This window comes from Varanus komodoensis, unplaced genomic scaffold, assembly GCF_004798865.1.
Source record: "Varanus komodoensis strain SLA01 unplaced genomic scaffold, ASM479886v1 scaffold3, whole genome shotgun sequence".
Taxonomy (NCBI): Eukaryota; Metazoa; Chordata; class Lepidosauria; order Squamata; family Varanidae; genus Varanus; species Varanus komodoensis.
The window spans coordinates 21,127,605-21,152,404 of NW_025335761.1; the positions used below are offsets into that span (position 1 = coordinate 21,127,605).

The following is a 24,800-nucleotide window of genomic DNA, read 5'->3' on the forward strand; positions in this document are numbered from 1 at the left end:
GCAGCCAACCTGGGGTTGATTACACAGCTGCCTGATCTTGTTCCTCTGCTAGAAATCAAAGGAGACACAGTCCTCTCTGCCTGAGACATAAGTCAGGTGTCAGGACTAAGATAATGGACATCAGGCCTCCACATACATAGGTTTCTTGGGTAGAGCATCCCATCATACATGGAGTGATCTACATGGTGTTTTCCCTCACTCCTTGACCACAGGAAAGACCATCATCTAACCTGCTAGGTGTATGACCTGGTCCCATATTGCCAGTAAAGAATGAGGCTCAGGAATGGTGTCACTCCTGAGGTCATTTAGAAACCTAAGTGTCCCTTTTTCAGGGTCAAGGACAACATGCTCCCTCTACTGCTCCTTCAGGTTCTAGCCCAGATTTTCCTAACCCTTTACCGATTCGATGCTGCTGGTTGGGGATGATGGGATTTGTAGTCCAAGAGATGCCAAAGGCAGCCTGTTGGGAAAGGCAGTTCTAGTCCAAGCAAGTGAGTGTGCCTTTGCATTCGGCTTGTTTGGATCTAGAGGTCCATGCAGTACAACTTCTTGGGTTGGAGAGAAGTTTCAAAATAATTCTTACTTTTCTGGAGGGGACACATATGCTGGCCACCTTGGCTAATAACCATGGATGTACCTCCATTTCATCCCACAATTCTGTTCTTTCCAAAACTCAGAGGGCAACTCTGCTTTTGCTACAAGACTATTGTAGCAAAAACAGAGCTGTTTTCCCAAACTCACCAAATTAGTGCCAGCCTCCTTGCTGCTTGTTTCTTGCAGCCTTCCAGGGTTTGATCAATGTAGTGCATTTTATAGTATTGTGAGCGGCCTAAATACATAAGTAAATATCCTTTGAAAATAGTTTGCACAACTATAAATCATAGCTGTCACAATTTCCCGGTATAGCCAGTGCCATAGATTAACACAATGTAGTTTTGCTACCAAAGTGCTTCCTTTTGTGTTAGCTGTGATGCCTCTTAATACATGGTATTTGTTTTATCTTTGGGAGGTGTCTTAAATCTGATGATGCAAGCATTGCTAGAAGAATGGTAATTGTCCAGGTATTAACAGCCCTGTTCACATATTAATTACCAAGGAGACTGGGATGATTTGAATATACTTCTTTGACTGCACACACCTGCTTCCACAGAGACTCCTGCCATGCCTTGCTTCCCAAAGCAGCCTGTCCTTTAATTCCCTTTAGGGAAAAGGGCAACTGTTGCTGTGTAGAAGTGTGCTCTGATTGAAACTAGCTGTTAATAAACACAACTTTACACAGAACTTCCTACAGTCCTTTGACTTGGTTAGAGAAGACAGGTGAGAATTCCACTCAGCACTGGTCTATGCAGCTGCCAATTCTAGAAGACCTTCTGTTTCATTTTGGACGTGCAGTGTCTTCCTATCACATTGGTCTACATGTCTAGGACTGGTGCGACCTTGAAGAGAAGCACAACAGCCCATTTGGAGCACCAGTAAAAGGCAATAATAAATGGATTTATAACTTGGCCCCCAAGACATATTGGGCTGGCCCTGTATGTGGCTGACACAAAAAGTGTGGCAGATTAAATGGCTGGTTGTTCTCAAGCACTCCATCCCAAGACTCATGGCCAGGAGAGGAGAGGAGAGGAGCACTCGCGTGTGCTAGAATGGTCTAAGTTTGATTAACGCTAATATATAGACAGGGGAAAACATTCTTCACTGTATTCTCCAGGATGCACGGTTCTAGCAAAATGTGACAACGAGCAGCATTCACCTGCAACAACAAAGCTGCACGCCAGGGGTGGTGCATTTTCACCAGGCAGCGACGAGAAGGGAAGCGGGTCCATTCCACCAGCTCTGCTGAAATGCTACTGACGTTTTTCCTTTCCTCCTTGCACCCCTCCTTCCTTGGTTATCACTTCCTCTTAAATTTTAAGTCCCTGAACTGGGCTTCTTTCATTTTACTGATTGCATGTGAAACTCTTTTGGAACATTTTCAGATGAGGAGTAGAATAAACTCTGAGGAAAACAGGAAATGGTGTTCTTTTGAAAAGTCTTATAGATTCAACAGCATTTAAGAAAGACAATGTAGACCCTAGATCTAATTCTTTTGTGGGGGAATAATAGAGTAAATAAATACAATGGAATGAAAATCTACCACATGTTTTCATATAATTTATTACCTTTGCAATATTCTTATTGTATATCTCATCTGATCAGAGAGTCCCCCTATGCAAAAGAGCCCATCTTCCTAACCATGTCATTCTTCATGCTCCTAGTATTTGTGGCTAACTCATAAACCAGCTCAAATGTATTGCTTAGCTTCACATCAGCTGCCTTGATCTTGCTAGTAACAAGGTCTGGTCTTACAAACTCCTCAGTATTACCATGTCACCTATCACAGTCCAGCTCTTGCTACCATGACAAACTTTCCTGAACACAATTTTTCTTTTTCCTCCCATTTCACACTCATATGCTTCCCTCATCCCAGGGGCTCATTTTTGCTTGCGGGGAGGACGATAGCTTGATGTCTGATGTTCCTTCCAATCAAATTCATCATGGCCTTCCCTAAAAGACAAAACAGGAAGTTGCAGTCACCGATTAGTAAAAGTTGACTCTGCCAGCCTGAATGTGTGCCAGGAACGCTCATTCACTTCACAAGAAGTATTGGCTCGGAAGACTGAACTCCTCATTGATTTGTGATGCAGGTTCTTGGGCAGGGGGGAGTTGATTTGTGAGTTGGCGGGCGGGGGGACAACCAATACTACATACTATCCACCAGTGCTTTTTTTGTAAAAAAAAAAAAAAGGTGCCGGAACTCACCTCTTGGGGTCAGTCACTCTACACACACATAAACATAATGGTCGCCGCCGGCAGTAAGCACCGAGCAAGCGACCACGCGACCGATCCCAAGCTGAGCAGCGTCCCGAGCTGAACAGCGCCCTCCCGAGCAGCGCAGACACACATGCAGCCCGCAGGCACTATTTTAATGCTTTTTACCTGCTACGCCCGACAGGGCGATTCACAATCACATGGAAAAATCTGTCAAGAAAAGGTGCCGGAACACCATTCCAGTGCATTCTATGACAAAAAAAGCCCTGCTATCCACTATGTTTATAACAAAATTGAATACCAGGCAAAAGCATAGTGTTTTAATTGTGGGAAAGCTTGAAGAATTTGAATGGACCATCCTGTTTCACTGTTTGTGTTTGTAGCAGATGTGCATGGCACATCTGGCGCGCCAATCGCAGGTGGCCATTTTGGTTTCCTTTTTCCCTGTTTTTTTTTTTTAAGTTTGCCGCTGTTACGGCCATCTTCAATGGTGTGCAACCTAAAATACCAATGAAGGTCTAAAAATAAATTGCATGGTAGTTCACAGTTGTGCTGCTCCATACAGGCACAGTGTGTAACGGCAAAAAGAAAATCATGGAGGAGAAGGGCAGGGCTGGGTATAAGGTGGGGAGGTCAGGGTACCACTGCTGTCACCCTCCTCTCTCCGCCTGGACAGATGAACTGCTGTTGTTGGGTGTACATTTTGGCTGTCCCTTCAGGCCCTTTGGGACGCCCACCTCCTAGTCCAGGACATAGAGCAAAGCCAGACATGCCACAGAATGCAAGATCAATGCTAGATCAATGCTTCCTGCCTCGACCACAGTGCAGCACCATTCCTCACTGCCGCTCTCCTCTTCAGGCTGCATTTGAGCTGCTGCAGCCTGCTGCTCCTCCTCATCCCTGGCAGGCATGCAATTTGGGAAGGGACCTCACTTCTCTCCTTCAATACTCGGTTCCTTTCTCACTTCCAAAATGGTGCTTTCCCTGCTTGTTCCCAAGGCTCCTCAAAGTCTGCATGCATTCTTGTACTAGCAGACAGACAACAAAGGCGCTTCTGAACTGGAGTGTGGAGTCCTTCTAGTATTCAGGTTTTTTTTCCCCCCCAACTGCCAGACCCATAAAATCAGGGAATAAGAGGAGGAGGACACCCTCCCATGGGGGTGGGAGGGCCCATATATAGAGGAAAGCTTCAAAACCTCTCTTGCCAGTAAGATAATACTGCTGAGCTGGAACAAACATATCTTTGAAGTACGTAGAAACCATAAGCACCGGTGAAACTTTCTTGAGAGTGGTTTGGGAAAGAGCGGCATATTGAGGGGAAAACAGGATGAGCATAGCAGGCTGTGGGAGGTTTCTCTCACAGGGCTGTTACTATTACCTGAAGCAGCGCTGGCAGTAGAGGTCATCATCACAGTCGTGGCACCGCAGTGTGGCATCTTCATTGCAGATGCAGCACCAGGGTAATTCTTCCTCATCGCTGTCGGGCAATGTAGCAGAGAAGGCGAGGGGCTTAGCTGCAGTTGGAGCTTGTGCCTAAGGAAGAGGGCAGAGCAATGCAATATCATCATGTACAAACCCCGCTGTAGCAGCGCCTCCTGACTCCAAAGGACAGCTGTGGGAAAGAAGCATAACTGTTCGTATTCTTCAAATCTTCTCCACCTCAACTGTGTACCAAGAAAACCTGAGGTATGTTATTTGAGTTATTTACTCATTTGTCCTTTCACACAAAAAGTCTATTCTGCTAAGAAAGAATAAACTTGGAGTTGGAAGTGGCCACAAAGACCATGGGGTCCAACCCCTGCTGTTGCAGGACACCAAGTCACGCCATCGCACTCAGATGGCTGTCCGGTTTCTTTTTGAATGTCTCTAGTGTGGGAGAGCCCACCACCTCCCTTCAGGCCCTGCTTCTCTGACACCCCAAACCCCACCCCTTCATGAGCCCCATCCGTACCAAAGGCTGGGGAGGAGGCAGGGAGAGGAATGCCCACTGTTCTCTCCCATCTCAGATGGAAAGCAACAGTGAGGGGCCTCCTGCATGCCTTTCCTGGGTGTGGACTTTGCCAGTCTGAAGCGAGGGTGAACTGGGCAGCTTGCCTTCGCTCGCCCCCTCGTCCTCTTCTGCTGTGGGAACAAGGCAGGATGGGTGAAACCAAGGCAGGGCCAGCCAAGTCCCCTTTGCTCCTCTGGACTTGAAAAGGCCACGCACAGGGAAACTGGGCAGAGCTGGCTGGACCCCCTTTGTTTTGTTGGCATGGGGTTTTTTTAGGGGGGTGCTTTTCTAATTGGGAAAGCCCAGGACTGCAAAACCTGCCCCTCACCAGGCAAAGGTTCACCCAGCACTTCAGCCGGGAAGCACATGATATCCAGAGGGTGTGGCCAAGGCCACCTGACCTCATGCCATGCACAGAGAGCTGGTGGTCCTCTGCCCCCTCCAGCAAATTGTGTTGTGTTGTGTTCCCTGACCCACAGGGATCTGGCTGATATCCAGGTTATACTTGGTTGCATGGAGCGTGGGGGTCAAAGCAAGCCAGATATCCAGGGCGCAAATGGGTTCTCACCTGCCTGGCTTTCTTGGGCAGTTTCTGTGGCGCAGCTGCTGGCTGGCTGGGTTGATCTGGGGAAATATTGAAGCCACTTGCTTCATCCAGCGCAGCTTCCTCAGTAAGCTGACGGTTAAAAAATAAGCAACACATATCACAAGGACTTTTCTTCACACAGGAGCTCTTTTCTTTTCTCTCTTAATCTTTAGTTTACTAAGCAAGCACATACACACATGCATGTTATTCAGGGAAAGAAATAGATTGTATCACTATGTTTCCATATCATATGACCAAGTAGCACCACTAATCATCTGTACATGCACAGAGAGCTTGGGATCAAATCCCCACTTCATAGCAAAGGTCACTCAGTGACTTTTGCATGGTCACCAGCTCTAACCTACTTCAGAGGCTGCAGAGAAGATAAGAAGTTGGGGAAAGGGTCCATAATACCACTCTAAGTTCATTTGGCTAGATACATATGCAATAAAATAAACAGAGCAGCTCTTTCCTTCTTATTTTTCCCTCTTCTAGAAACCTTTAAAAATGTTCCTCTTTCTACCCTAGTTTTTCCATTTTCTGGTTTTCATTTTCTTTTTATGCCATTCTTTTATTCTGTTATTATTTTCACTGAAGCCCCAATATTTGTTAATCGGATAAATTATAATTAGTGTATTTGCATCTGGGTGGCTCACAAGAAACAACAACAACATAGTATAAATGTAACAAATAAAACAATGCTAGCTAAAAACTATATAAAATCCACCTAATACAAAGTGCAAGAACAGGAGGATAATACACAATAAGAAACAATAAAACCAGGAGCAAAAACAAATAAAAGCATAATTCTAAAAATAAATACTAAATTTAAAAGTCTTTACTTGGCAACAAAGTAATGAGGGTGCCTGTCACATCTCTTTTGGAAGAGAATTCCAAAGATGAGGGGCAATAACAGAGAAGGCCCTTTTCCTAGCCAATCCCCCCTTTCATTTGAGGGGAGGGAGGCATTCAAGAAGGTCCTCCATTCCCCTTCTCACAGCTCTCTCCTCATACCTTTAAGGCTGTAACACTGCAGGCAAGGCCCAGTGAACACAGTGGGACTTAATTCTGCATAAAAATGCACAGAATGTGCTGCACAATTGAAACCATTTATTGGAGCCCTCCCCAATCTGGTGCCTTGCAGGTCTGTTGGACTATAAGTTCCACCATCCCCAGCCAGAATGGCCAACACATTGGTTGAGGATGGTGAAAGCTGTAGCAGAACACAACTCAAGGGCAGTGGATTGGAGAAGGCTGATTTATCAACTACAGCTGCAATTTTGGGTACACATACTGGGGAACTGAACTCAAAGGAGTTTACAACAGACATGAGAGAATCACATCGCATGTTCTCTTTAAGTTCTATAACATACATGCAAAGGATTTTGGACCAGTCTGGAGAACTCTTTTAAGAATATGCTCCAAGGGTGGGATTAAGAGCAAAAGCTGTATCTGACAAAGTTTTGCCCAGGTAATGAGAGAAAAACATCAGGATTAACAATGAAGAAGTAACTCCCAGTACTGCAGACCTGTTTCAAAACTCTCTGAATGGCTTCTTCCTCCTCCATTTCTTCATCGCTGTTGGGGAGTTTGTAGTCATCCGAAGTAACTGTAAGAGAAAGAATGACGATGTGATAACAACATTCACTAGGCAGCCTCTATTATATTTCTGAAACGTATGTAGGATTGCACTGTGAAACTCTTACACTTACATTCTCTTGCACAAATTCTTCCTCCATGTAGTGGGCTGTTTTTGGGTTTATATTTTTTCTTTCTTTACCTACTTTATAATCCCTACAAAGCTGAAAAGAAGAGATGGCCTGACAGCATGGGTCCCTATACACCCCCAGACTGGTACACCAAGAAGAACAGTAGCCATTTCTTGGTTACTCCCATCCCAATGTCTGATAGGTACCCTTATGGATCAAGGCGTCCAGCAGTCCACCACTCTTCCTCTTTTTTCACTCTGCTCCTTGCATCAAAGCCATTCTGTTTCCCCAGCCCCCAATCTATTATCCAAAAAAATCCAGCCCAGGATTTCTTTCTCTTTTTACCTCTTTAAAATATGGCACCAGAAGTATGTTATCTTGGTGCCAGTATCTTAAAACTCACCATGATTTCTAAGGTCAAAAAGAAGTATCGCCCTCCCATCATCAGTAGAGAAAAGACTGATTTCAGCTGCTATTAATCTTGGTGGGTCACAATACATGTGCCATTAGCAAAACAGCTTCATCTGCAGACATTAGCCAGGCAGTATTTTTATTCCTGCATTGTCAAATACACTTCACACACTGATTTCTGCATATTAAGCGCCTGTTAAAAAAGAAAACAAAAGAACATGCCTGCTTGGGGGCTTGGGGTCTGATTGAGGTGGCAACCTTTGTGGTCAGCATGAAAACAGAATTAGGGATGGCAGAAGGGGGACATGCAGCAGGGGTATGATTTGCCCAGGCACAGAATATAATATTTTCTAACCCTTGGGATGACTTGAAAGAATAGTGTGAATATTTTAAAGAAAAGTTACCTAGGGTGATACTAGTTATCTGATCCTAAAAAGACTGCAATCCTGACATAAGAAATGGTAAATTTTGGAGACTTGGACACATTCCCACTAACCAAAAGTTTCTTCTTCCAAGGAAATGAGCATCCTTTATGGAAATGTTCCTTGTTACACACCTGTGTCAGGATCTTGGCCTCTTAGCACTGCCAGTCGTTTGGCCACTTCTAGGATCTTCTCCTGCCTGGTGTTCTCCTCCCGCAGCTCAGCAGCAGCTTCTGCCAGAAGTCTATTTTTTTCCTCCTCCAGCTGTTTGGGATCCAGATCCATAACGCCAGCAAAATTGTCAGTTCGATTTAAGTCATTCAACGTCTGTGTCCTAACTTCTGGAAAGCAGAGACTTGGAGTGAATTCAGACATGCATGGCCATCCACAACCCCAAGCAGTGGCCTGTCTGTGTGAAGCAAACATGGCAGGCAGAACATTCGTATCCCCCCTCAGACGTTGCCGCAACATATTCCACTGGAATCAGCCCATACATTCAGCTGCTAGCCATCCTGTGATGAGATGCAGCATAATCTCAAGTTGTTGTGGGAATGAGATGGAGGAGAGATGATGTTAGCTGCCTTGAGCCCTTTGTAGGAAAAAGGCAGGATATAAATCACAATATAAATAAATAAATAAATCTTCTGGCAGCCCATGAAAGGGGTTTCTGGGTTAACCTTCCTAAAAGGCAGCTAAAATACATGTAAAATATAACAGAATGAGGGATACAATCTTGCAGCACCAATAGTATCTACAGTAGGACACCCCCCGCCCCCCGCCTTATCCACTGTGTTACCATGCTTTCACTTAACTGCGGTTGACCACGACTCTCCACATCTGCATGGGTTAGGGATGTAGGATCCCTGCAAAAGTGGAAAAACCACAAATATCTCTAGAGGAAAACATGCAAATACCTCTAGGGAATAAAACATGAATATCTGTAGAGTGTTTGGACCAACTGAGAAACAAAACTCATGAGTGAGTCTGGCTACTTCTGAGACAAAGAGTGTGGCATCACCAAGCAGAGTTCCTAGAGATCCTCACAGTTCTTCTCTAGAGATATCCCTGGTTTTTCCACTTTTGTGGGGGTTCTGCACCCCTAACTCCAGCAAATGTGGAGGGCCAACTGTACAATATATAGTGTTCACTACTATCTGTGGTTTCAGGCATCTGCTGGGAGTCTTGGAACCTGTTCCCCATAGATAAGAGGGGACCTACTGTACAGCAAACTTTTAAAGCAAGCATGATGGCCCCAGGAAATTTTTAGTTTAGTTATGGAAACAGTGGAACGGTTTTCTTGTTTAAACAAAGTCAGGGAGGGAATATAAATAATGGATGCATTATGTGGCACTTCTGTTCTTTAAAAAGATGAACAGCCCACCTGAAGTGCAGGGGAAAGGTGGGGAGGCTGACTGCTCATCAAGCATTTGAGTCACCATAATGCATGCAATACAGCTTGCATAAATTTCCCCCCACTGGAGAAAACTGGGCTCATTGTTATTTCTTTCCGCATTATGTTTGCTTGTGTTTACTAGATGACTTTCTGATGAAGAATGAGAATGAAAGTTTTGAGATTCTGCAGAGGTTCTTCTTTGGTTTTAAGCCCAGGATCATGTTTTCCCCTCAGAAAACTTCTAGCACTATGAGTTTAAAGGCACTGTGCAGCTATTCCATCTTTTTTCTCCTTAAAGCTTTTTCTAAGGTAAGAAAAAAGCTGGAAAAAGTGGTAGAAAAACACAGGAGGCTTGAAGTTGTTTGTGAGTCCATGCCCCACCCTCACTGCAAAATCCCATGAATGAGGAAGGGCAGTGGCACAATAAAAGCCTTGTCTGGAAGCAAACTCCAACTTACAGGAGGTGGGTGGGAAGGTGACTAGTATATTCTGTCTGGAATAATAAAACCGGGGTTTCACTGTAGGAGTTGTTATAGCAAGGGAGGGTCAACAAAATGTCAAGGCAGTTGTTATGGTCAATCTGGAGTGGGCACTCAGCCAGGCCATACTGGCTCCATCTTATCCAGGTCCAACAAACAGAAACCTGCACTCAGCTGCTGGTCACAGCTTAAGCAAAGCTTGCAGATGGCCTGGTTGAGAGCATCTGTAGGCCAAGTGCTGCCTTTGAGTTGATCTATTTTGTAGCAAAATATTCAGGTGCTGGACAACGGGTATCTCCTAGAATCTGTCTCAGAACTGGGGATGAGCCATTACTGGATAGTCCGCAGACAAAAACAAGAGATTCTTCTACAATCTTTACCCGGACAAGGAAAGGAAATGTAGGAGATGAATTCCACTGGGAAAGGAAGTGTGTGTGGGGGGGTGGTCTTTCCCTTCCAGCACAGGTGCCAGGAGCAAGTCCTCAAGGAAGGCAGGGAGCTTGAGGCAGGACCAGGAGAGGTTGCTCAAGGTTTCTCCAGCCCAGGAGCAATATTACCCCAACCAAAGGGGGAAAAATCTGATGCAGACACCAAGAGAGCTGCACCATGGGCATAGCATGTCTTCAACAAAGTAGACAGGAAGCTTAGCACAGAGCTATTCTGGTCTATTTCCCTTTCATTTCTATTTTGCCACTGATTTGCTGCTTTCCATTACTTATTGATTTGTGCACTGAAACTGATTTGCCTCCTCAAACTGCTCATTGTTTTGTGCTCATAATCTGACCAACCTTTTCCCAATTCTGCATCTTTTCCTGAATCCTAAATAAATCTTTACCCTGTTGTCACTAAAACCCAGATTGTGTGCTTCAGGGGTAAACGCGGGGAGGCTCAAAAGAAGCAGGGCAAGTTTTGGGTTCATGCTACACTGTTTCCACACGTGGGTTCTAGGTAACTACAAAGCACCATCTAGGCTGTACACAAAGGATCCCAAGGAGATCTTTTCACCAGTCATTCCCAAGGGACCAAGTGCACTTGGGAACTGAGGAGGATGCTGGTGGCAGCTGGTACAGCTGGCGCACTCATTAAAAAAGCGCACTCATTAAACAAAGCTCTGTCTAAATATGCAAGGTGGTAAGCTCTTGTACCTGCAGGGTTGCGCACACAGGGTTGCCTGCAGAAGCTGGGTTGTCACAGTAATGCATTCTCCAAAGGCATGGTACACTATGCTCCAATGTTATGATTAGCAGAGAGATCCTCACAAAAAGAAGAGCACCCAATGTTCATTTTTAACAATTATTATTTAGCCTAGCCCGTACCCAGTGAGAAGGTAAGTGCTTGTACAGTAATAGGTATTTTCACACATAGCGTTCCATCAGCGTAGTGCACCTTGAAGCATGAGTCTTTGAGGCAGCCCTGCTTCTACCTCTGCATTAAAAGGACTTCGAAAGACTGAGCCAGAATTAAAACAAAACAAACCTTGAGGCACAATTCCGGAGCCACCACTCTCATCAATGGCAACTTCCTCAGTTATCTGGTTCAGCAGGTCATCTGACTGCTCTGCTTGTGTCTTGGTGTTAGGAAGCTGATGTATCTAAGAAGGGAAGACACACACAGAGAAGGACCCAGATGAGCGAGTTACATGGAAGAACTCTGAAGTTTGAAACAGACACAGAACAAACCTTAATACGATAGCTTCCAAAAGTCTCAAAGGCCAGGGGGCATTCTGTTATTTGGGGCCAACCCAACATTTCTTCATACTTATTTCAGAGTTACTGAGGACATGCAGCATAAAGCTGGATGAGCCAAAAGCTGAATGAGAACAGGTCTCTATAAACTCTCTGTCAGCAGCCTTGCTGTTTGAGGGTGGTAAACAATCAATGTTCCACCATTCATGGAAGGCTTTTTGATCCAGCAGAAGCTTCTGCAAATGGAAATATAGGAAGGTGATTTTTGCTCATTCTTTCTTTCCTCCACCACCTTTGGTTCCCCGCTCCACTCCAAATATGCTCTGGAGAAGTGGGGAACCTTTTAGTGGGAGGTGGTATAGCGGGGCAGGAGAAATGAGCAAAACTACCTCACATTCCATTCCATGGAGCAAAATCCCTCTCTGAGCAGAGGGACACAACTGTTTCAACCCTGAGATATTAAAGTGTCAAAGCAACTTCGGACAAGTTTCCACATTTAGTATCCCTAATGGTTGGGGGAAATAGCAAGCTATTCAAAGTCTTTGATTGGGGAACCAAGGTATCTTCAGATATCGTAGAACCATAGATCTTATCATCCTGACTATTGACTATATTGACTGAGGCTGGAGTTGAATAACGTCTCAAGAACCATATGTCCCTCACCCCTGCTTTAAACAAGCAAAGCAACCAACAAAGAGAAGGGTTCTTTGGTTCCATAAGCTTTTGTTCCATCCATCTGATCTTAGAAATAATAAGGGTGCTCACTGAAGTGTACCTCAGAATCATCATCAACTTAAGCATCCACATCTTATTGCTATTCTGCAAAACAAGGAGATGCTCAAAAGACCATGCCCCATTTTCTTAGGAAGGAAAGGATAGATTTCAAGGAAGAGATAGAGCCGTCTTTTATGTCATGCCCTGGGAAAGTTATACTGGAGGAGGAGGAGACAACAGAGGAAGAGGAAATCTTACTGGCTTGGGAGTTGCAGAAGGAAGTGTTCTGCCCTGCAAAGCTGCCAGACGATCTTCCATTTCCTGGGCTGATGGAATGGGTTTTGCAGGGTCATCTTTCAGTGCTGCCAGCCTGGACTCTATCTCAGCCTGAGAGGGAATGGACTCTGTCCAATTAAAAAGAAATTAGTTTGCAGCAGAGTTCAAAAGACTTTTCTTGCCTAATTTCCTTACAAACCAATGGTGCAGTGGTATATTTGGAAGTACTGAAACTCATCACAGTGGTGTGTACACATGCATGCACACACATATGCACATGCAGAGAGAGAGAGACAGAGAGAGCGCAACAACAGTTGTACATAACACAAAATCGATCTGTTAGGATCAATATGCCTGCAATCCTATGTGCAGGTACCTGGGACTAAGCTCCACTGAACTCAGTGATGTTTACTGAATTCTGATGGCATAGGTTTGCCTTGCTAAAAATGCTGAGCAATTCAGCAAGCTGCAATGAAACCTTTAGCTCGTATTAATTAGACATTGCAAAGAATAGGCATCACTGAAATTGCTAATCTGGTGTAAGAACCTCAAAGAAACAGAAAAAACTATCCAAACTTTGCTCTAGGATTTTCTTCAGTCTCTCACTTCTCCTGCACTAATCAGCCATAAACAACAGTAAAGCTTGCTTGTTATCCCTTCACTTACTTACTAGAGCAGGAAGGCTCCAGCAATTCTTCCTGGCACTCTGACAGGTGGTGTTATTGCTCCAGCCCTGAAAACATTGTGGAATTGCAATTCCCCACATTTCTCCACTGTTATACCAGCAGGTCAGGACAAACTTCAGGCTTACAGGTACATCTTGCTTCATATTATGACCCCAAGATCCAGCAACCAGGTGCAAAAGACATATAATTGGAATTAAAGAATTCTCTGCACAGGAATATGTTTGGAACACTAAAACTAAATAGAATAGCCCTTCCACACAAGCCATCCATCTCTGCTTAAGCCAAACTGAACTTATTTCAGTGGTATAATCTGGCGGTAGGGACAGGAAGGAAGCCATGTTGTTTGCCAACCTTGTCAGTCCTTCAGCCCACCCTTCCACAGCTTGATGCAAACAGAAGAACTATTAAATTTTGCCTGAGGTGATCTTGCTGACTAGAGCCAGATGTGAAACTGGCATAAAACTTGTATTCTTTTCTTTGGCAGGGCTGCATGTATTATTTGATGCTTCTACCTGAATAAAGCACAAAAACAGACAAGTGATTCATTGTCTGTTTTCCACAGAGACGAGACAAAGAGGAATTATTCAAAGGGCTGAAACTCCACCTGCTGACTACTGGAAATCCTATCTAAATCAAATTATTTTTGCGGTTTCATCAGACACAGTTTCCATCAAGCAATTTTGCCTCTGAAAGCTCAACAGCTAGAAGCTACCCTACACATAGAACAGAGACCCTTCTCCCAACCAACAACAAACATACTTCATATATTATACATTGAATATAGAGATTATCTGCCAAATATAAAATTCTTCCCTTGCACAGCAATCTGTAAAGCACACTCATTAAACAAACCTCTTAGTGGGGGAAGTGGGGAAACCCCAGGAACACACAGATCCAGAACTAGAAGATAGCTAAAGATTTCTACATACAGTGCAATCCTAGGCCTATTTATTCAGAAGTAAGTCTGACAGAATTCAGTGGGGCTCATTCTCAGGCAAGAGTGCAATTTAAATGTACTACATAAACCTATGCCATACAAAAATACTAGAAATGCAAAGCTAATATTTTAGATTGCTACTTTATTGGGGACAGACACGTGCAAGTATTTTATGAAATCCAAAATGAAATCTACATAGAGATCATTGGATCAACAAAATTTCTGCCATTGAATGTCATACAAACACCATTACTTAAGCGGTATGCACAATACATCAAGCACTTTCAAAACCACACTTAAGGTTTTGCGTAGTGTGTGTGTGTGCACCTGCTGTAAACACAAAAGCTATTTGTTGACCGCCTAGCTAGGGTGCTTCAGTGGGGGCAAGGAGGAGACCTCAGAATAGTTCATATCCTGCCCTTGGAAATCTCTTCTCCTCCCTGCCCACTGGAAAGCCTCCTTTACCCCCACCCCAAGGCTGACTTCCTAATTCTAGAGAGGAACATTAGAGTGTGGATTCCTAGCTAAAGTCAGAGCTCTCTTCCCAATCTCGGATATGAGAATCTAAAGTATCTTAAGTTTCCCCAGATAGTGTCTGGGGCCACAGAATTGCTCTCTCAGGTATATAGCTCAGTCTTGCCATATTCCGCTTTTCCATGAAGTTCTAAGTACATGGCTAGGGCTCAAAAGCTAAGGACAACTCCTCCCTCCAGTTGCATGTATGGGGACAAGATGGGGAATTGATTTTTGAAGTCTGTTTAATGCTGTGTCTTAAGTAGGCTTTCAGGGTGCTTGGATGGTACTGGTCTGAAATACAGCAATGCTCACTGGGCCTCGTTTCCTTCTTGAGCCTCTCCAATCTCTCTGCTATAAGCCGATCCTCTTTTGGTAGTCCTTGATGTCTAGAGTCTGTTTGGCTTTGGGATTTTACCAATCCCTTCCGATGTCCCTGTGGTTGGTTCTGTTTGGCCTCAAGGGCTGCTATGCGCCTGGGGGAAAAAAGATGCCACATATGTTACAAACATAATCGCAAAACTACATTCTTGTGCCCCCTGCCCCTGCTTGATCACTGAGGACTTGCATGAATCACTATCACAAATTAAACACCACAAGTAGAATTTCCTGATAGCATAAAGCACAGCCATGCTTGTCAAATCCATTTGCACATTTTCTGGCATCATGGAATGCTGAGCAGTGTACATGTATGTATGAAGCGGTCTTAAGAGACAAGCAATTTAAGTAAGGATTATACAGTGCTCTACCATGAAAACCTACTTTCTGTACTAAGTGAGTTTGTGTGCGTGTTTATCTGCAGAGAAGAAGCACAGCTGCTACAATAAGAAATGCTACTTTAGCAACAAAGCTACCCTTTGGGAATTAGGTTGGAAAAGCATTTTGAACCCTTCATCCTCTACATTAGCAATCTGAATTCTACCACAAAAAAGAGAACTGTATATTTGACTTATTAATAACCAAATCTCAGTCCAATTCACAACAGAGACTGGAAATTGTAGAATGAGAACGCATAAGTACATATACCTTTGCCTTGCTTTGTTTTGGCAACGAATATCAAAGCTATGAAATGAAACCAATGAAGTAGTGAGGACTCACTTTTTGTAGTTCTCTGGTGGAGACCATTTAGCTGTATTTGACTGAGATGATCCACTGAAAAACCAAAAAGAGAAAAGTTACCAAGGCAGATGTGAATCCCTTGTAATTATGACAGGATGTAGCCTCAGCCCATGGCCCCATCTTGCTTTCCACTGCTAAACTCCAGACTCTTTCCTCAAAAAGCAGCATAGTATGAGGTGATAAATCTGTTCCTTGATTGTACTACATCAGCCTGATTGTGACTGCATGCTCCCATCAAGCTCCTGAACTTAGATCAGTTGTTAAGAAGAAGAGATCTAGCCTAACTTTCACCCTGACATGCTAGTTTTCAGTGTGCAGGAAAATATATGGAACAATATCTCCATTTGAAGTCTGGAATGGGACTGCATGATCTTCAGTTGATCAAAAATTTAGTGTTTAGTCACAATTTGGATGTACACATGGTAGGCATGTCATGAGCGGAGCTGGCTGGAGCCGGGGGTCAGACTAGAGGAGGTCCCTTCTGACTCGCTCTGTTTCTACATTTCTAATTTACAGGAGAGCAGAAGCAGCATATTTCAACAGCCTCAGTGTCCAATCCTATACACACTTACTTCAGAGTAGTCAGTCCCACTGAACTCAAGATTGTGCTGTTAGTCTGCACTCCAGACAGAGAAAGGGATGAAATCAGAAGGCTGAGGGAATAGTTCTCTAAACAACAGGCTGGAGAGGAGGAAGTTATAGGATAGTTTCTTTTACATTCTCCAGCCCTCTCTGGTGGCCCTACTGGCCGGTGACAGTAATGACAGATGTGGTATGGAAGCAGGCCTGGAAAACTGGGCCAGCCCCATTTACTGAAAATGCCTCCACACCTCAGTTCAGGATGCGATCCCATGCATGTTTAAAGAGAAAAAGAAGTCCCATAACTCCCAGTGTTTCCCAGGCTTAGTTGCACTTGGTCCTTTGCTACTGAATCTTAATGTCCAGGAAGAACCTTCTTAGGTTGCTGCAGGAAGTCTGCATGTCTTTTCCCCAGGTATCAAGAGGTACCAGGTATAAGAAAGCCAGTGTGTGTGTATTGGTGAGGAACAGGGGACTGGGACTCAGGCAATCTGGGTTCTAGTTGCCACTCAGCCATGGAGCCAACAGGGTGACCCAAGGTACCTCACAGTGTGGCTGTTGTGGGGATAAGAATGAAAGCAGGAAGAGGCGAATGATGTATGTCATTATTGAGTTCTTTTAAAGAAAAAGTAGTTATAAAAACTACTATATAAATAAACAAATAAAGCCATGTGGACATGCTGAAGAGGCAAGCTGATTGTAGGCAACATCCTATGCTTTGATAAAAGTCAGCAGTGCAGACACATTATATTGCTAAAACCCACACTGCTCTTTCTTACCTCGTTAATTCCCCATGGCATTGCTTGCAGACCTTCTGCTGAGTGTTTCCACAACGGGGGACAATGGCACTGTACCCAAGGCAGCCCGAGCAAAATGCTCGACCACAATTCTTGCATCCACACTAGGGAGGAAAAAATGGTAGAAATGAGCACACTCAGCATCCATCTGGAGTAACCCTGGGAAGTCTACACAGCCTTTGCTTAAATAGGGTTCACAAAGGAGATGCTTCCACAAGAAAATGTCAAATGTACACTAGAGCCTTTGATTGTTTAGAAGTAGTAATTTCTTTAAAAAGGCTATTTGACTATAATTTGCTAATATAAATACATGCCGTAAAACCCACAAATATTTTTGTATCACTAGACTCATTTGTGTTGATGGAATGATGGAAAGACACCCATTAGTTAGCTCACGCATTATGTAGCAGCAAAACTGGGTTTGCCACCAAACTTAGCAATGAACAGCAGCCAGTCCTACTTCCCTGGTGAATGGACTTGCATTAGATACACATGATTCTAACACTAGCCTCAGTCACAGCCTCTTCATCTTCTGCAGAGCAATTCCAAACTTGTTTACTAAAAAATAAATCCCACTATGTTCAATGGGATTTGCTGTCAACTAAAATGTGTAACAGCTGTAGCTGAGTAGCAGAGCCCATACTGTGCATAAAGGAGGGCCCAAGTTAAATCTTCAGCATCTCCTGGCAGAGCTAGGAAATACTCCAACCAGAAATCCTAGACTGCTGCTGCCTATCTGTGTTGACTGTATTGGGCTAGATGGACTAATGGAGTGACTCAATATAAGGCACTTTCCTAAGTTTTTAAGGGCACATAGGATTTCATTTGTAAAGATATTATTATTACATTTTATTTATACCTTGCCTTTTCTCCCTCTTTGAAGGACTCCAGGGTGGCTCCTTCTTCTCCATGTTATCCTCACAAAAACCCAGTGAGGTAAGTTAGGCTGAGAGTCAGTGACTGGCTCAAAATGACCCAGTGAGCTTCATGGCTGAATTTACTAGAACCTGGATCTCTCAAGTCCCAGTCCAATAATATACCACACAGGTTCCTGGTGTGTGTAAATATCTTAGTTAAATAATTTTGGAAGCATCATGTATGAATAGGCCTTAAAATGAGGTTTCTCCCACTCTGCACGGCCTACAGAAAACAACATTTTGTTCCACCATTGCTTTCACAGTAATGTGGATTTCACATTTGCTTGGGACAGCATACAAAAGTATGGAATACAGCAGACACTACAAAAGCTTTGTGACAGATTATTTAACACAGAGAAATTGATGGTTAGCATCATCAACACGCATAGTGAAGAAGCATCTCAATAGCCTTTCCATGGTCCATAACACAACCTTCAGTTCTAAAAAAGACATGGTTTTTCTTGACTTGAGTGGTATGAAGAGCTGGTATGGGATGGCATTTCAGCACTGGACACTCAGAAACAGTCCCTCATACCAGTGCTTTCCTCATGACTGATGACTATGATTAACAATCAGGCAGCTTCCATGTGTGCATGTCCTTATCATTCTTACCCCACATAGTTCTCTAAAGTATATTTTAAAAAGGAAAACAATGATTGGATACTGCTGGCTCACCCCTTCAGAATCCCAGAGGAGTTCCCAAGCAGTCTTTCATCAAGCCGTCTGGTTTTGTGAGCCGTCCCGAAGCTATATAGCAAGGGGACGGCATACAAAAACTTTAAATAAATAAATAAAGCCCAGACCTGTTGAGCATGAGATAAGAAGTGGATTCAAGCTATCCTCTGGACCCCAAGAAATCCACAGTTACAAAAAAAAATAGAGAATTGGGGTCAAGGAACAGTGAGCTGCCCAGGATCCACCCCATTCAGTACCTTAAAGGCAGGAGGGAATTCAGTGCTGCAGGTACAGAATTTTTGCATTTAATGGCCTTACTGGGGATGAGGGGAGGCCATTCAATTCATTAAAGGAGAGGAGAGGTGCACAACTCTCTTCTAACCATCTCCTGATAGTCCATGCTTAACACTTTGATACAGTAGAGGAAAGCAAGAGTTTGCTGATCTTGATAAGATTCTTTGAGCATGTTCAGTTTTGCATTTCACACTCAGATTATAGTACATCCTGAATAGGGGAATAAATTAGAGTTTGTGCTCACTGCTCTGATGGTCAATAAATTTTCTTGAGGAAAAAACACAGTTTTGTTGTAGAAAAAATTAACATATTTTAAAAGTAAGAATAATAGAACAAACACCTGTACCTGTGTATATGTCAAACCAGCCACCTTGATTATAAAATGTTCCTTAAAAAAGGATGTCATGCCGAGCCTACCCAGATCCTAACAATATGGTTATTTGCCAATGTTCCCATCAGTTGCCAGTTCCTCAGTGGTCACTTAGAAGGACCTTGGGCTTTCAGGCCTGCAGTTTGGCCCACATTCCAGACTTAGCTGCACCGCTGAAGCATGGTTAAAATGCACCAAACAATTGGAGGACTGAGCTCTGATGGACCATTTTGGACCAAAGTTCTAAATCCTACTATTCAAGCTCCCTTTTGCCAAGATAAAGATGAGTCAGATGCCTCCATTGCTGTTGTTGAGATTAGCAGACAAGAACTTGCCTGTTTCTTGAAGACAGTAAACTTTGATGCACAGCCATAACATCTGCTATCCATCATGTCAGATGAGGCAGCACACTCCGTTCTCATAAAAAGCGCAAATGGAGACACATTATTCTACTCTGTATGCAGCTATCCCAATTTTCTGGAAGTTTCTAAAAGAGGACAAACAAGAAGAGATACATACAGTTACAAAAGGTTGGTAATAGATGACTGGAAATATGCTTCACAACGTAAACTATCTACAGCATTCTTACCGCTAAAGATATAGTGAAGATCTGGTTCTAGCTTAATCCTTGAATAGAAGTATTAGCTGTTGTTACTATTGATTTAGGGTACAGTCCTATGAGGACACCCATAACTTTCCAAACGGCCAGTGTGAGGTATCAACAAAAAATGGGGGTACACGTCCACAGAACAAACAAGAAAATGTATACATTTGCATATGCTAATTTACATATGTTCTTAAATCTGTGTCTATGTCTCCTAAGGACACTCCTATTTGTAAAGAGAGATGTATTGACTAAGAAGAGAAAGAATTTGATTTCAGAAAAAAAGATTCAGAAATGTACAAGGGACAGCAGCAGCATATGAAGCACTTGTAACCCAGGGGGATCAGAAATTATCATGGCCCCTGACCCCATGGGCAGTGGGGTAGTAGGGCAGATGGCCTCCCAGAGATTCAGGGGTCTGTCCCTAGTGGGCCACCTACCATTTCCACTACTAAATTTAGAAGATTATGGTCAACTTATGCAGGGTGGAAGGTACATGATCCTCCCACCCTGCAAAGCAGCTAGACAGCCCATTTCAACTGTCTGACAGCTCTGCTTCAGAGGAGGGAGGGAGGAAGCAGAGACTGCCAAGACACCTCACTTCTTGAAGGCACCATTTCTTTCCCTTTCTTGCCCTGAGTAACATCCACTAAATCCCTTAGAGAAGCAGATGATGTGGTTCCTTCTACAACACCTGCAGTGGAGGGATGATGTTCCAAGCACAAAGTGACATCTCCAGTGTGAGACCTGAGACTCTGAAATATCCTATGGTCCTCTTGATCCTATGGTCTAGGAGCCATAGGATCACTCCACTGGTAATTTGATAAGATTTCAAAGCAAGGAAATAAAACAGCAACGTTGTTGACACTCTTTCAGTCTCAGGGTCAAATTAAATTTTGGAGAAGCTCTTAGGGAGTCACAGTCAGGGGCGAGTGGAGTCAATGGCAAAATAGGTCAGGAAAATACTGGCATATTTTAGTTTAATTTAACTGTTGTTGCCAGCAATTAAGCATTAGAAGAGGGATTTTATGGGGTGGCGCATACAGGGGAATGCACAAATTCCAGAAAGCTACCACTTGAGCTGCAGCTGGGAGAAAGGGGTTGGAACATCTAATGAAACCCAGAGGGTCAGAGTGGAACCCTAGGAAGACCAGAATTGGATCTGAGGATTAGTTCAATACTCCTGTTCTACAGACATCCACTCTTAGGAAGGCCCAGAGTTCTCCTTATGAATCCTTCCTAATTCAAGTGGAAAAAATGCTTGAGGTAAAGGAGAGATGGTTAGGTTTCAGGAAGTATTCCGTTTATATTTTCCAAAGTTAGACAGCAATCACCATTGTCTGAACAGTGTCTGAACACAATCATCTACAAAATACTGATTACAGGGGAAAGGCAAATCAGCAATGTACACCTCTTAGGGTGAGTGACTCATCATCTTGCCAGGCTAGTAGTGTGTTCACCCTCCGATGAATAATAAAGCAACAAATTTTGCTTTTTTTAAAAAAGTAACTATTTTTCTGCAGCACCCCAAAGATCACAAAGCATATCTGTAGATCATTTTAGCTTTACATTATTTTAAAATCTGAAAGGCATTTTAGTTGGCTGATTGATACTTTAGCACCCAATACCCAAGATCTAAAATCGAGGTGCTTACCTCTGACCAAACCAATTACTCTCTTCATGGCACATTTATTTTTAAATAAACATGTGTTTTATTTAATTAATTTCTGCACTGCCCATTAACCAAAGTTACTCAGCCCCCTTCCTCTTTTTTAAGCCAACAGCACTAACGACTGCCTGCAACGTGCCACCCACTTTTAATTTTTGTAAAAACATATTGGAGGTGGCGGTTACACGTGTCTCTTTCTGCCTTCCTCCATACGTTTCTCTACGTGCATTTCTATATCTCCCCCGCCCCTTAAGACAAAGGGGACAAAAGATGAAAGAGATGACGGTGAAGGAGAGACACAGGCTCAGTCCACCTTAGGCTGAGTTGAAGTGTCAGTGGCAGCGCGCTGAAGGAAAGCACCCCCCCCCCCAATATGGCCAGGGGGTGATTTTTCTAAGCGAGTCAGCTGCGCGTCACCGAGACTGGAACGAGGAACGGACAACACACCGGCACTGGACAAGAGTAAGGAAGGGCCACTATGTACGCTGGTCTAGTGCAGCCAGCAGGCAGAAACCCTTCCAGTTCTTGATTATACTCACCGTGTCTCAGGTGTTCCCTCTTTCTTTTGCTCTCCTTCTCTAAGCGGAAGATATAGAAAAAACTACATTTCCCAAGGGCCAAAGGAGATTCCTCCTTCCTCCCCCCCAACACACACTTTTTCCTTGTGCGGTGCCTTATGGGAGTCCTTCTGGTTCCTCTATTTTCTTGTATCAGGTCCGCGTATTGGACAGGGCATGATGGGAATTGTAGTTCCAGTTAATCCAATCATCTCCGATTAGCGGAGAATTCTAAGGAGGGAAAGACTACATTTCCCAGCAGCCAAGTCGCTGTCGTAGGGTGAAGGAGTATTGGTGGCAAGAAGAGGATCGGACTGGTGGTTCCCGGCCCGGTGCAAAGAGTAACAGTTTGGTCTGTGAAGGGGGGAAAAAGGGCGCGCGAAGGAAATGGCGGTTGATAAAGAGCTGCTGGAGTTGGACTTGTACGCACTTCTGGGAGTCGGCGAGAAGGCGGCGGATAAAGAGGTCAGGAGGGCTCTGGGTTGAAGTGGGGTGCGGGGAGAAAAGTCCTCATAGCACTCCCTACGGTAAGGAAAGGTGGCGGGAGGAAACCGTGCCGTAGTGGGGAACGAGGGGCGCGCTTTAGGTTATTGAAGGGCCTTGGAGGCCTCGTTGTCTCACAAGACATAAATTGTTAAAAGTCGAGTAGTAATTGTTACTATAAATCTAAGGCCTCATTAGTGGACGTGCGTCTTTACAGGTCCTTAAGCACGCTTACTAGGACAGCCTTCTCTAAACTGGGGCCCTGCAGATGTGTCAGGCTGCAGCTTCCTATGCTGGTTGGGAATTATGGAAGTTATAGCCTGACACATCTGGAAGGCACCAGTCTGGATAAGCTTGTACTATAAGAGTAGTTGCCCTTTGATTCGGTGGAGTTTAATTCTGAATAACTATCCTTAGAATGACACTGTGTATGTGAGATGTGGCATTCCTACGTGAAAATTATCCTATACTTTCCATTATTTATTATTTGTCTCTCTAAAAATGAGTTCTCAGCGTTCTGTTTTGCCTGCCCAATTTTCTTGCACACTTTAAGGTAACCTAGAAACATGTAAAGCAGTGCAGAGAAAAGTAGATTTGATTGGGGTCATTGGGGGCAGAGGTAGGCCCTGCTCCAATGGTATCCCAAAGTGAACCCCTTTACGTTATCATAAATGAGTGGTTCATTAGTAAATCACTGATTAGGGTGTTTTGTAGGGCATCAGCCTTTGCCAGTCTGATGCCCTACAAATGCTTTGGACTTTAATGCCGTCAGGCCCAGATAGCACAACCAGTAGTTAGGAATTCTGGGAGTTGTGACTTTAAATATCTGGAGATCACCAGGTTTGGGGAGGCAGCATAAGAACTTATGATCCTTGCTGGATCTGACCAAAGACCTATCCTGTCCAGCTCCATTCTCACAGTGGCCACCCAGATCCCTATGGAAGCCAGCAAATGGGGCGTGTGTACATTGGTGTGCATCCATTCATATGGCTCAGAAACTAGTGATGGGAGTCATGCTACTTATGATACTGAAATAATATATAGCTATCACAGCTAGTAGCTGTTGGATGCCTTATACTCTGCACTCCCCAGAGTCCCTTGTAGTTTACAAGCCCTCCGCATATTCTCCATCTATCATCTTGATGGCTAGTTTGGTAGTATGTAATGCATATCTGTATTAATAAACTGTGATTTGTAGTGGCTTTCAGTATACATTGAGATGTTTTGCTTTTTAGAGAGAGAGCCTTTGACTCACTGAAAAATTGAGTGGCACTGCTCACAGTCGTTAAGGCTAGAACCAAAAGTTATCCCTATGAACAGGGTTATCTCTTCTTGTCATTTCCTTTTTTTCTGGGCAGATTTTCATGACATGCTAAATCTCCCTGCAAGTAAGGTATGTATGTGGGTTGTTTGCGGAACAATCCACATTTTTCCAACAGATAATTAAGAGATTATGGAATTAAACAAATAATGGAATTAAATAAATAAATAGGCTCACCCTGGCCTGTTCTGTTTCTCAGTCCTCCAGCTGGTATCCTCATGTCCTTCACAGCTGAACTTATCTTGCCTTCTCCTCTCTAGTCTGATTGTTACCCCTTTCCATTTGCTGCTGTTTGTTTTTTTTAATGTAGCCTAAGAAATGTGCACTTGGCGTTGTATTTGTTTGTATTATTTTTGTCAGCCCTTTGCAAATGTATTCTTAGGGCTGCTGGGTATGTGTAGCCTTTCCTGGTCAATTTCTTTGTATGTTTCAGCACTCAACAGAAGCTGGAAAGTAGAGTAGGTAACATACATGAAAAGTGACAAGGGAAGCCTGCATATAGGCTAATTTATGCACAGTTGCCAGGGGCCAATCATGGAGTTGTCAGTTGAAGAGCATTGGTAAAGGGGAAGAAAACAACAAAAAAGGTACACCAAAAGCGGGTGAGGGAAGCAATAGCAATGTAATCTTATGAATTTTAACTGTTGAGCCAATACTGCTTAGTGTTCTCCACCATTTCAACAATTCTCCGAGTCTTCTAGAAAGGGGAGATATTAGTTCCCTCACTTTTGCAGCTCCTTTCCATACTACTTATTGCTTTTTGTACTGCTATTCCCTGACAAACCAGTGGTAAACCAGTGACA

At 43.7% G+C, this 24,800-nt stretch overlaps 2 protein-coding genes across 3 annotated transcripts in view; one reads left to right on the forward strand and one right to left on the reverse strand.

Annotated features, from left to right (window-relative positions):
- Positions 1–2,141: 2,141 nt before the first annotated feature.
- ZFYVE19 (zinc finger FYVE-type containing 19) lies at positions 2,142–22,306 on the reverse strand. Its single transcript, XM_044435628.1, has 12 exons — positions 22,176–22,306; positions 19,699–19,850; positions 17,090–17,211; positions 15,711–15,764; positions 14,928–15,088; positions 12,459–12,604; positions 11,278–11,392; positions 8,064–8,270; positions 6,917–6,996; positions 5,370–5,477; positions 4,190–4,344; positions 2,142–2,547 (listed from the first exon to the last, which is right to left on the reverse strand). The coding sequence occupies exons 2-12, from the start codon at positions 19,783–19,785 to the stop codon at positions 2,475–2,477; spliced, it is 1,308 nt and encodes a 435-aa protein (XP_044291563.1). The 5' UTR covers positions 19,786–19,850; positions 22,176–22,306; the 3' UTR covers positions 2,142–2,474.
- An 84-nt stretch (positions 22,307–22,390) lies between these two features.
- DNAJC17 (DnaJ heat shock protein family (Hsp40) member C17) overlaps positions 22,391–24,800 on the forward strand; it is a 30,179-nt gene continuing 27,769 nt past the window's right edge. Inside the window, exon 1 of one of the 2 annotated variants that reach the window (XR_006415264.1) lies at positions 22,391–22,658. Coding sequence is in view for 1 of the 2 variants with exons in the window: in XM_044435629.1 (XP_044291564.1) it covers positions 22,581–22,658 (78 nt within the window). In the remaining variant the exon portion in view is untranslated. The remainder of the gene's footprint in view (positions 22,659–24,800) is intronic. The other variant, XM_044435629.1, reaches the window with a different exon arrangement.

What these genes read in the sequence shown, in the direction of transcription:
- ZFYVE19 (XM_044435628.1), bottom strand. Translation starts at nt 19,785, where the DNA reads ATGAGAACGGAGTGTGCTGCCTCATCTGACATGATGGATAGCAGATGT. An exon ending in TTACTGTCTTCAAGAAACAG is followed by an intron (nt 17,212 to 19,698) that starts GCAAGTTCTTGT and finishes TTTCCTCCCTAG; the next exon opens with TGTGGATGCAAGAATTGTGG. An exon ending in AGGCCAAGATCCTGACACAG is followed by an intron (nt 6,997 to 8,063) that starts GTGTGTAACAAG and finishes TTTCTCTTACAG; the next exon opens with TTACTTCGGATGACTACAAA.